This window comes from Egretta garzetta, unplaced genomic scaffold, assembly GCF_000687185.1.
Source record: "Egretta garzetta isolate BGI_Z169 unplaced genomic scaffold, ASM68718v1 scaffold273, whole genome shotgun sequence".
NCBI lineage: Eukaryota > Metazoa > Chordata > Aves > Pelecaniformes > Ardeidae > Egretta > Egretta garzetta.
In genome coordinates, this window is record NW_009259236.1 from 252,761 (window position 1) to 266,087 (window position 13,327).

Sequence of the window (13,327 nt, forward strand, 5' to 3'; positions counted from 1 at the left end):
ACTGCCGCTTAGGGATTTGTTTGTTGCCTTTATTGGATCAGATGCCCTTTAGTGAGCTTATTATAAAAGGTACTCACTATTTTTCTGGTCTATAAGAAAGGCTACTGTGAAGCAAAAAGAACAAGAGAGGCGGTTCTAGGAGAAGGCATCTACACCACAGTATGAAACAGAGCCAAAGGCAATGCCATAAAGTACTCAACTGTCTATCTAGGCCAATAAATGCATACAAACAGTAAAGCATAAAAAGCCTTCAGTACAAACCCACATTTACTTTCATTCAGTCATGATGCATATTCACAAAAATGCTTGAGAGATGCTTTAAAGTGAATTTCAGAGCACAAGTATCCACCATCTGCTCATTTACAATACCTCAATACTGACTTTTAACACTTCATGATGACAGTCGAAATCCTTAAGCATTCAGATTGTTTTTGAAAATTATATACTCTTTAGTGATACTACATACAGATTACAATTTTCCAACTAAACCAAGATATTTGTTCTATTACTGTTTCTAATCATGAAGCTTGTTGTGCACTGGTTATTTAATGTTTAAAATAAAATTCAAAGTACTAGTGACTATTCTGTAATAATGTTCTCTGTTGTATTCCCTTATTCCCAGCACTTATTTCCCTTAAATCCAATTTAAACATTGCTTGCCTGAAAATCTCATTAGTTCAATGTAGATGTGAATCCAATAGGTAATTCATATTAACACAATATTAAGGTTATAACTTAAGCTACCAAACCCAATGAAATTCAGAAATATGACAGCCCATCTGTTACTGAAGTTCTATATTGCTGTAGGATATTTATAATGTTTACACACCAAAATATGAGTAAATCATGTTATATGTAAGTTTCCCACTTATGTCTGATTTACTTAGATTTTTTTAGTACTGATCTTGATACAGCGGTATACAGACTTATGAACTGCAGTGATCTGCATATCCTCTGTAGAATGAAAATATTACAGTAGTTTATCTTAGAATTTTGGAAATTACTATTTAATAACATACTTCTCCCCCCTCCTGGATTTTTGAGGTTAATGATATAATCTTGTCTAGTTTGCCTAGTCTAACTGTAAATTATTGATCTAATAGATTTGCTATTATCTCTCTGAAGGTACTCCCAAATCTTAGTATTGGGTACTCCTTAGTCTTAAATTTTCTTTTCCTCCAAGATGAATTTGATTCTATTCATAATTCCTTCTACACCTTTATATATTTCCCCTTGATTATTCTTTGAATTCCTCAAATGTCGGCAGATTTCTACAATTATTTTTATTAGTGGTATTAGTGCAGCATCCAAGGACTCCCATCATGAAAGTGGATGTTAACTTTCTGGAAGTGGTGCAACCATTACAAAAAGACAATGATTCTTCTCTTTAAGGCACTGTATAAAAATATTTAACAATGTAGGACTATAGCTCTCTTTGAAGCATCCTCTATCCCTTAGCAAGATGCTCTTTATCATACCCTTCATGGGTTCTACCAGGCTTAGTTTATGGCGCCACACTCAGATATAAAATACTATTAAATCACATACCAATTTGGGCTGTATTTACGTTACATCAACTGGGGCTTCATGATACTGCATATGTGGAGGCTGACACACAAGAGATTCAGAGACTGCGAGTGGAGGTAAGGGTGTGGTTGGTCACAGTTACAGGAGAAACATGTCCCCCTTGTAGCTTTTGAAAGCAATGAGGCTTTCAAAAATGCTACAGACTGGGTGCAGGAATACTTCAGCTGTGCCTCATCCCACCACAGCCTCTCCAAACAAGAAAATCACATGCACCCCACTCGAAAAGACACATCAGAGACCCATCAGTTTTCTCACTCGTACTTTTCTGATTCTCTCCCCCATCCTACCCAGGGGGGTGTGTGAGCGAGCGGCTGGGTGGTGCTTAGTTGCTGGCTGGGGTTAAACCACAAACAGGAGCAGACCAATTCTTTGCTTACTCTTCCATGCTACTATCTAAAGAGAAATGACACCTTGTAAAGGTGCAGCAATTTAAAAATAAATTAATCTCTCCCCCAAAGCCTTTTTTTTTTATTTGTAAAAACTGGAATGTAAACTTGTACAATTAATAGCTTTTCCTGAGAATATTTCCATTACAAAATACTAATAGTCAATTTTATGAAAAACACAATTAGCAAGGGTGTATCATTCTCACAAGATGAGAGATAAAGCTTTTTATGTGCAGATGTACGAAGTGTGTGTATATATATATTTATTTATTTTCATAAGCGCATTAAGCAGATCCAGATCTGGTGGTTTTCCTCTATGAAGAAACAGGAAAAATGCATCAGAATCAGTGAGGACCAGGAAGACTCTTAGGATATTACAGAGTACAAATGAAAGGGTCACAGTGCAAGATCAATGTAATAGACTTAAGTACAATGAACTGCTAGTAAAAGTCAATACAATCTACTCCACAGAAACCAGAAATATACCACAAGCAGTACACAGAACTTTTTTTGAAAGAGCAAAAGGAAGGAAGATGTTAAGACAGAGAAGCTAAGCAAAAAAGGCAGATATAAGCATGACAGAAAGCTGTTTCTCCCAATTTTAGAAGATAAAAGAGTGATAAGTAGTGCTTAGAGGGATACATATGCAACACTATTAGGTTTTGAAAATCAACCAAAATATTCCTGTTTACATTTCCATCTTGGATGCAGACATCCAATGGATGGGAGAAAGAGAAGAGGTACATCAATATGTTGTTTCCTTCTTTGTGACAAAGACTTATACAATATTCTATGTTTCAAAGCTGAAAATAGCCCTGGACTAGATGCAAGAAGAGGACGCTTGAAAGAGGAAGTTATACAGATATTAGTATGCCATATTCCATGAAGTCTGTACTCTGCATAAGACAGTATTAATGACAGTATTATAGTTGCTTTTGCCCCTCAGACCAACGAGTAGCCGTATTTGCACATTTTTGAAAAAAGGTAGAGTAAGCGATCTTACCATTTTTAGCATCCATCAATCTCAAAGATAAAAATTAAATCACTTTTTTTATTATAAGCACTACATTTTATTATGGAATCACTTCAATGTATTATGTAAAGCCACTGTAAGCAGTCTGGGGATTTTCAATGGTGTAATTTCTCAAGGCAACCTTAAAAATCCTTATTATAACAGACAAAATCTCTAATAGATGTATTTAATGGTAGAAAACAGACAACAAGGCATTACTGCAGGCAAGCAGTTCAATCTATTGACGAGCCAAATTTCAGTACCATTTTGAACTACACATATTAAATAAACTGCTTCCCAGTTGGACAGGACAGGATAAGCATTCACCCCTCAGTATTTGCATCAGATATGATGGGGTCAACTAAAACCACAGTATGCAGAAGTATCCCACATATATGAGGTTTTACAGGAGAAAAACAAACCAGCTTGCTAGTGCTGAAATGAGACAGACCTCCAGAACAACCTGGCATCGCAACCCTCTGCTTGCACTTACATCAGATATGAGTGTAATGATATATACCACACCTTGATGATCCATGACTCTGCATAGTGGTGGAATAGAGAGTCCTGTTAACGTGCTGACCCACATCGGACGGTGAGCACAGGCAGGTATATGTGTATCATCAATACATTAGTACGACTCACAAAGTCCATCAGCCCAAGCAGTTATTTCAGGGAAATTTCCATACTTTACAGCCCTTCCAGTCAGCAGAACAGTCACTGCTTTGCAAATAACCATGACCACTAGGTCAATGCCAAACTGATTGCCAACATATCTTTAGTATGCTGGCCGGTTTCCATGAAGCAAAAGCAACAATTTTAAAACATTATTGCCTGTCTCACCTGGATGTTCTATGATCTAAGTAATAAATAAGATCTTTGTGCAGCTGCAAAAATGGGGCTTTCTCCTTGTGATGTTTCTGAGTCTACAGCTTGTCATCCCATATTACCATCACAGTACTGTCACAATATTTTCATTTTGTGGGCCTAGTCCAGAAGTAGCAGTCTATGAAAATGGATGATCAGCCTGATCCATTCTGTTTCTCCACATGGTGCCATGCTGTTGATGCTGTTTCGGTGGGTTTATGTCGATAGCTGCAAAATTCTGTCTCCATCATCTCCCAGCCAATACACTAATTTTGCGGTAGCCACCTCCAACTTACAATAGCAACTCTTCAGAAATCATTTTAATGAATTTTCACTATCCCATTCTTTAGTACCTCCACTAGCAGCCTTTGCTATCCACTTCAAACTCTGAATAAAAGACAGGAAATGATATAGAGAAGACTGATACATCAGTTGCTAATTATGCTGACAATCTTGGTCATGAAAGGTTGTCGAAGAAGGATGCTGATCTGAGAAGCTTGTGCTAAAATACCCAGTGCTCCACATTTATTAGGGATGAAGATGGTCTGCTCCTTAGCAACTGTTCCTTGCTTAAGACTTGAAAACCACGGTTAGAAAATTGGCACCTAATATAGTATAATGTGTTAGGAAAGGAAGAGCCCTTGAAGGCCACAAAGGAAACTAAACATTAGTGCCCGGAATGTGAAATGACTCTGACAGACTTCTCACATGGCTGATGATGAATTTGTGTCTGCATTGCTTTTATTAGTAGTGACTGTCTACGAATGCCAGTGATTAGAGCTGGCCCTCCGCACTTTGAATGGGCAAGATTTGAGTCAGAGCCAATCCAACTCACACCTTAATTTGTCTGTCTGGAGAACAAGATTGATTTGCATCAGGCCCAAACCAGAGAGCAAGTTTTACTAATCGAAGTGTGTAAAGAAAGGATTTTGAACTCAAGTACAGCCAGGTGTCTGGAGCTAGCTGAAAAATATAAGGACACAAAATTTATAAAGCTAAAATGCTATTATAAGCTTGACAAAAATCAAATGAACAAGCAAGAGATGCAGCAGCTGGTGGACAACAACATGAAGTATAAAACACGGCACTAAGCAATATTAAAAATAGAAAAATACAAAATTGTATGAATCTGTATGTTCTTATTGCTTCTCTGTACAAAGATCAGAACAATCTTACCAAGTCATGCCAGTTAATTGCATGGTGACAGAGACTCATATTCCTTTAATAAGATGACAAGTAACTAGATGACTTAAAGAAAGACATTTCTGTGATGAACAGTGATCACCATACCAAGACTAACAAGACTAACCTGGTCCTGTTTAAAAGTGAAAAAACCAAACAGCCACCCTTCATGGGATTCCACTGTTTCTACCTGCATACCGTACACTGCACACGCACAACATCCACATTGATAACGACTCTGGGACATTCCAAATGTCTTTAATTAGGAGCTAATAGTATTTGTTCAGAGAGATATACAGTAGGCTAACACAATCCTAAAGAATACACTAAGTTTCTTCCCTGGAACAGTTATCTTTGCTGCAGTCCCACTCTGCCCTCTGCAACATTTTTACTGCAAAAGCCAGGCAAACACATTTATGTTTGTGTTCAAAACAAGCTACTATTAGTCTACTATACCCCTTCCATTTGCTGCAACAGGCCTCTGGTTGAGCTAGAGGAGAAACAGTGCCAATAACACGATCATAGATTTGCAAAGACTCACCATGCTACAGTTACTATTTGCCGAAATGCATTTCTTGTCATCACACCACTGGCAGCCGTTCGTGTTGGCAGTACAGCTCGCGCAGTCCGCGTACCGGTAGCATCTGTCATCCGCAGCAGCTGTAACACACACGCAAGTCAAAAAGAACCATCGACAGGAGAATACCACCACGTTTCAAACACTCGCTTAGCGTATTTTCTGTTACATCCTCCATTTGAGCTCTGGCCATTCATAAAGGTTTAAGTTACTGTAGGAAATTAATTCTGTTCAGTTAACAGGATTTACTCCTTTAAAAATTCCTTTAGTAAAAAATGTATTTGAAGGTTCATAAGTCTTATATCAACTAAAGGACTATTCACTCATTTGCAGCATACAAACTCTCTTAGCACAGTGCATAAATGAAGAGTATCAGAAAGTTTCTTAAACTATTCATTCTTTAACACAGATTTTCTTCAGATGCAGGTTTCTGATAGAAATATCAGATTGCTATGCAAGAAGACAACGGTAAAAGTAGTAAATAAAAATAATTCAAGACAGATATGAGCAACACACAGACATTTTGAAGTCTTTACAAATAAATTTATAAACCTAATAATGATTGGTAAGTTATAGTTCTGCCCCTCCTCTATAAAAAATATTTGAGGAAGAGTTAATGTTAAATCCTTAATACAAGCCTTCAGGACTTGGACTAAAATGTATGTTATTTAAAACAGTTTGGAACACAAACAATTACTTCATTTTAAAGGAAGGACATTTTAAGGAGACAAAAATTTGAAAAAATCACTGTGACCCAAAATAGAATTCCTACCATCTCTTATACCGATCACCGTGTTTAACTCCTGCACAGTTTGACTTCTTTAGACCCAGGATCGTACAAGTTTAAGAGATTCTCTTGCCAGGAAAGCCTTGCTGTCCAAGAATCGATCTTTTGAAAACCCACTGAAATTTATGCTAATCCTTGAATATTGACTCTCAGCAGTTTCTCAGATGATACTCTCAACCAGATAATAATTGAGCCAAGTGGTATAAAAGAATACATGAAAAATTGGCTTTGGGCAGAATATTGCCATCCGACACTGGAAGGATTTCACAGCAGTGAGGCGTTGCCGTCCACACAACTTCTTCCGAACTGGAATTCTACACACCTCACCTCTTGCAGGTTTAGTTGGAGTTTATTTCAGGTGCAGCAGCTGTACTTGAGAAACCACCCTAATGTTTTTATTTTCCTTCAGCCTGTCTGTGCTCTGTTTTGTTTAAACACCTGTTGATAGGATCAGCTTTTTATAACATCCACTTTCATCTCTATTACATTTGAATTTAATCTCTCAAGATTTTTCTTTTTATAAAGAGCTGAAACTTTCTAGACTCTAGATCTCTAAATGTTATGAAACTGTACAAAAGCAGTTCTTCAGAAAGCTTTACCTGGATAACCTTTTTGTTACACAACGAACCCTTCTTCTGAGTTTCGAACTTTATATCCAGTTCAGAAACAGATAAAAGCTCACAGAAAAGTAAACTGTCTTGAGGCATTGATTAATAGCAGAGCTAATAATTTTTTAATGAACATTGAAAGTAGACTGGCAGTTTAATTGTATGGTAGTTTGTACATCCAGCACACAGCCAAAGTTTGGTTAGCAATTTTATACTGTGCTGAAAGGAAAGATGCACAGAAAAAATAGCAGGTGTATGTAGCAGGGATGCATATTCTATTCACGTGAAGTATAAGAACAACACTTTCACAAGCAATTTACTTGTAACAAGCCAAAATACTTAGGAATAGGGTGCTACAGTTATTCATAAGGCTAAATTGCTGTTTCAACCAATATAGCTATCACAATGCCACACAGCAATTCACATGACAAACTTGAACCCATTTTGACATACTGCAGCAAAGGGCTTGTTTGCCTCAGGTTTGTTTCCAGCTGTGACTGTGCTGTATTCTGCTACACAAATGCTCCTGGTTGATAGGTAACCTACTTTAAGCAGTGATGCTTTCCCTCCCTCTTACTGGCACACAGAGCCACGAGAGTGCCATGTGCCTGTAACGCCAGATACCACTCGCAGCGCCCATCTGCACTCTGACTGCTCTTACGCTTCCTTGGAATCAGAAAAATATGAAGGCAGGGTGGGGGGGTCCCGAAACAAGAGAACATGGAGAAGGAGGAACATTAATTCAGTTACAATATTTCAAAATCCACCCTTTCATAAATGCTTCAAACACGCTGAGCCAAATCCCTTCTAAAGTCATTTTATGCTTTAGCTCCCCAACACAGTAAATTCTTCTCTTTGAATCCTCTTATGTTTTGTACCCCTTAGCACCTTAAACTTGTGCTCTTTTGCACCTACTTCCCTATATTTAAAATCCAAAACAATTCCAGAATTGAATTATTTTAAAAATTAATCCATAGATCTCTTGCATTGGGTATTCTCAGAGAGGAAAAGTCTTAACAGTCCAATCACTGGTTCCACTTGGCTGGTTTTGGAGGGCATATTGGGGGGTGTCCCCTATCTCCTACATCACATTGCAAGTCTGACACCGTAAGACAAGAATTCACTTACCTGTTTTCTTAGGACATTTTGCTCTAAGGATGTTATTAGCATGCCCAGACTCCCAGGATTCACAATGTTTCTTGTTCCACAGACACCTTATCCCTGGACGAGCGTTTTTACACAGCTCTTCATCTCTGAATGCTTCACAGTTTGGAGGCTTGTACACAAGGATGTCATTCAAAAGAACGCTCGAAAACCCCCCAAATACATACATGGACCTATTAGGAAAAAGCAAGTAAATATAACTGTTATTGTAGCTATAGATACATTTTCTTGATTTCTTTAGCTGTCCTGATAATACAATAAATAACCCACATAATATTACAAAAAGCATTCTTCTCCTCTCTCTAATAAAGACGTCAGTGGTTCCATTATAAAGATTGATAAGTTTTTCAATGTACTTCTCTGTGGAAGTTTAGACCAACAAAAAAATTGCTCAAAGTACACCGTGCTATATGTATTAGTGAGTGACATATACCAAATGTCTAGAAAGAAGAGCTATGGAGGAAAACTACTCATTTCTGGAGATAGATAATGAGAACAGAGTGTGAAATAATGGGCTGCAGGAAATGAGAATGTTTTTCTTCAAGAGGATTTCACAGCCAGCCAGTAATAACTGGCAGATAGATATTTCTTTTTGGTAATGTTTCCGGTGCAGTAGTTGCTGACATCAGAACCAGAAGACCGGACTTGAGACCTTACCCTTCTCATTTAAAACTAAGAACAGCCTCAGGTAAAAAATAATAATAAAGAACCTTTATATCTGTTGTATCATATACTCTTAAAACAAAATTGATCATACAATTACCAATAGCAGAAATCTTTGGAGAGTGTACACTCTTTTTGTACATAAAACCCTACCAAAAAATACCATTAAGTTATTAAGTAAAAAAAAATAGGCATTTTCACCTTGAATCTAATTCACTGAAAGTGACAGTTCTCAGTGTCAGACATAGCTTAGATGTCTTAAAACAACACAAATCACCAGCTGCTGAATTCATTAATTCCAGGAAATTTTCTCTTAATGAAGTAACCTGTTCATTGATTAATTTGAAGTGCTCTGTGTACGGTTATAACTTACTGCTATTTTTGTTAAAATCAGTCAAATTCTTATTCGTAGTATTACTTAGCATCTCCATTATTTCTGACCTATACAATAGTCATACGTATGGGATCTGTAAGTTGCCTACATATACTTAAATATTGAGTTTATTAGCGGAATGAATAATGTAGAAGAGGAATGATCAGTAGTATAATGATCTGTAGTACTACAACTGTCAAATATTAGGCCAGTTGGCAAAAAGCAACAGTAAAACTGGCACAAGCAAACAGTGGAAGTTTCTTTAAACCTGACTACAGTTTTCTACAACTTTTCCACTAAAAAGGAGATGTTTGTCCTACAATTTTCTCTTTGGGGGTTGAGGTGGGGCAAGCAGAGATTTCAGCCACCAAACCCAGCAAGCTCCAGATCTGCTCTGTCCCCTGTTTCTAGATGATGAAGCTTTACTGAGCTCCTCTACTCAACATATGACATGAAAGTATGGTACATTTTATAGACAATAAGCAATATACTTAATATAGTCTAGATGCTGGCAGGTTTTTTTTTTCCTGCAAGTGGTTAATGATGATCACTGTATCGGTATCTTTGCAATCCTGCTTTTTTCCAAGCAAATTTTAGTTACATGTTTTTGATTCTGTGATTGTAGATGAACGAGGAATTATAGCATGCTGCAAAGAAAAAAAGATTTCTCCCATTACACCTAAATGAGGACTATAGTTGGTACTGAATTTCAAATTCAGTGTAGTTCACTGAGGAAACAACTCTGTACACTAGAAGGTTCATACAAAATGCCATTGAATAGATTCCACAGCATGTCAAGTTGATAATTAGCTGTACTGATTACCTAAGACAAGTCAAGTCCCTGATGAGCAATACTTTTTATGTTAATAAATTACATCAGCTGTATATCATTGAACCATACTTCACATTGTTATAATTTCTGCCACAGTTTTTATCATTCAGAAAAAACTGTCAGGATAATTTAAAATACACTTCATTTACCCATTACTGACAACAGCAGTGTGACCAAATCTGTTGACATCTCGATGCAGATTAGGTTTTGGTAAAATCTTCCATTCATCACAAGCTGAAAAACAAAACAAAAGCATATGAAAACATATATAAAATAATTTCAAAAGTTTTCAGCAAAATATATGCAAAATGGATTTCATCGATACTACTTTGTATTTTAAGTATCAGCTAACTTTATTGCCCATTTACCCTCCCTTCTCAGAGGGATCAGTGCAGGTAACCCCTGCTGTCTCCACTGTAAAAACAGACCACGTGTACCTCATGACCTTCAAACGTTCTGAACACGCTTTCATCACCTACTGGTCTCACGAACTCTGTAACAAAATTTGACTGACATAATTAAAACCATTTTTAATATTAGTTTCTAGGGGGTTTTTAAAATTGTTCGTCAAAATCAGCAGGATTTGACAGACTTCTTTTTCCTGTTGTCACTAGGTGAAAGCTAAGCTGCTTTTTTCTACTCCTAATAACCCACTTTATTCTGCATTCATGCATTTAAACATGATATTTATTTGGCCTTCATAAAGTCCTTCTAGAGTCTTTATTTTCAGTGATATACATTTATCAACATATATCACAGATCAGTGATATACACACTCAGTCTTTAAACACATTCCATTAATGCCATTTTGTAATTTTTGGTCCTTCTTTTGATTTCTTTTGAAGTAAGCTTTGGCTTTTTAGGTAGATCCCCCTTTCAAATGCATCACTGAGATTTTCTGGAGAAAGAAGTAATATGCATAAAGATTCTGCTACACTTTGAGACAGCACAGGATTTGAGCACACAGCAGTCACTAGTTCTGGGAAGCTGTATTTGCGTTGCGCAAGCATAAATCAACAGGTACTCCTTTAGACTCCTTTTAGACGCATTTGCTGAGTAGGTGCGCCAAGAACCTGCCAGCAACACTTACCTATCATGGCATTTATCAAGGCAAGAGGACTCTCACTGAAGCGTCCCTTTATTATACAGTTCTCTGCCTTCAAAGCCTGTTTCAACACCCGCGGCGACAATCTCTGCCATCATTGGCATCAAGTGACCAGTAACATGGCCCTAACATTGCACACCCTCAAATTAACCAAAGGATTACAATTCATATGTATTTCACATGTGCGAAAGCAAACTTATTTCTTTTCATAAGCACTTTAAGATGAACTACCACTCCTCCAGCTGTGCAGCCCATCTCATTAGCATCTTACTTTTGGTATCTTAAGTATGCTACTAATTACTTTCCTTTCACCAAGTATTTGAGATGAATGTTTTATCAGTACTTTCACCTCAAATTAACTATTTAAGCATATTTCTTTAGTACCACTGTGGGAGTATTTCCAAATGTGGTTTTGGTGTGATTTCATTTTCTGTCCTGACTGGGAATTTTGTACAAAACCCACAGTAATAGAAATAGAAAGCACCTAGAGATTGAAGCTTCAAGGAAATCAGTTTAAAACAGAGCAAAGAAAGTACTTTTCTACAGAGCAGGTGTCCTGGTTTCGGCCGGGACAGAGTTAATTCTCTTCCTAGTCGCTGGCATAGTACCAGAATAACGTTGACAGAAACAACTAAAACCATCAGTGTGTTAAGTAGTGCTTACACCAGTCGAGGACTTTTCAGCTTCCCAAGCTCTGCCAGGTGCACAAGAAGCTGGGAGGGAGCACAGCCAGGGCATCTGACCCCAACTGACCAAAAGGCTATTCCAGACCATATGGTGTCATGCCCAGTATAGAAACTGGGGGGAGCTGGCCAGGGGCAGCAATCTCTGCTTGGTGACGGGCTGGGCATCAGCCAGTGGGTGGTGAGCACTGCGTTGTGCATCACTTGGTTTGTATATCTTTTTATCATCATTATTACTATTATTTTATTTTCCTTTGTTGTTCTGTTAAATTGTCTTTATCTCAACCCACAGGTTTTACTACTTTTTTTTTCTCCCCAATTCTGTCCCCTGTCCCACTGGGGAGGTGAGGAGAATGAGCAAGCAGCTGGGTGGTGCTTAGTTACCAGCAGGGGTTAAACCATGACAGCAGGCAAAGCATTTCTGGAGTTTGTCAACATAACAGGTTTTGGAGACAGGAAGGGTAAACTTTCAGGAAAACTTTCTTACCAGTCAGAGAGTTACAGTTTTCTCGTAACAAAAAAAGTCTGCTATATTTTAAATCCGAAGTTGAAAAGGAGTTAAAGGGAGATGTTCCCCATTTAATCGAAATAAAAGTGTGGCTTTATTTTTTTATACATATCTATACACACACGCACATATGTATATTTAGATCTTTGACAATTTTATTGTCCTTTCAGATATTCTCAATGAAAACTTACTTGCATTTTGCCTTAAGTGGTTTGAAGCCAGAATAACAAGATGACACTTTTTCTTCTGAACCAGTTGCAAAGCTACTGAGTTGGACACTAAGACACAATAAAAATTACCTATTTGCTCAGCATACTCTCCATAATATACAAAAGTAAATGGAGTACATGCCTGTAGAAGCTGCATGGTCAGAGTTAGTACCACAAAGAAGCAGAAGTGTCCTGTAGAGACCAACATTCAGAAAAGGTCGCTGACACAGAGCAACACTATGGAGAGCACATCTGGAACCTAACCATTTCCAGGGTCTTCACGCAATTATTACACAGGTTGATTTTTACCTAATATTACTGAATTCTTTTACCTGTGAGAGTCCAGTGACAGCCACATCTAAATAAGGTACATTTACTTAATTTTAAGTTTTGGAATAATTAATGCAAGTTATAAATACGATTAAAAAATAAAGGAATGTCACCATCAGAGCACATTATTTCAAGGAAGTCTGCTTAAGGTTAAAAAAAAAAAACCAACAATGAAACAACTGAACACCCCTACAACAAAAATGGGTATTAGGAAAACCAAGAGGGACAAATTGTCCTCCAGGCTGGTGTCACACAGAGCCTAAGCCACTCTAACTGCTGGCTACACTGGTCCTGTTCTCGTTCCCACTGTCAGCACAGCTCATCACTGCTAATCCTGCTGTTCTGGCACTTCTAATGGAGGAAATCATTCACAGAAGCACTTTGTCCCCTTCACTTGCTGTTAGCATACCGCACCGAACTAGCTCGGCAACGGGAGGGGGCAGGACAGCACGGC

At 37.7% G+C, this 13,327-nt stretch overlaps 1 protein-coding gene across 1 annotated transcript in view; it reads right to left on the minus strand.

The window, feature by feature from the left end:
• The window catches only part of ATRNL1 (attractin like 1), a gene marked incomplete at both ends in the record, with an annotated part of 304,322 nt that overhangs the window by 186,175 nt on the left and 104,820 nt on the right, over window positions 1–13,327 (minus strand). The window contains 2 exons of the mRNA XM_009635895.1: window positions 5,576–5,694; window positions 8,135–8,343. Of these exons, the coding sequence (XP_009634190.1) occupies window positions 5,576–5,694; window positions 8,135–8,343 (328 nt within the window). The remainder of the gene's footprint in view (window positions 1–5,575; window positions 5,695–8,134; window positions 8,344–13,327) is intronic.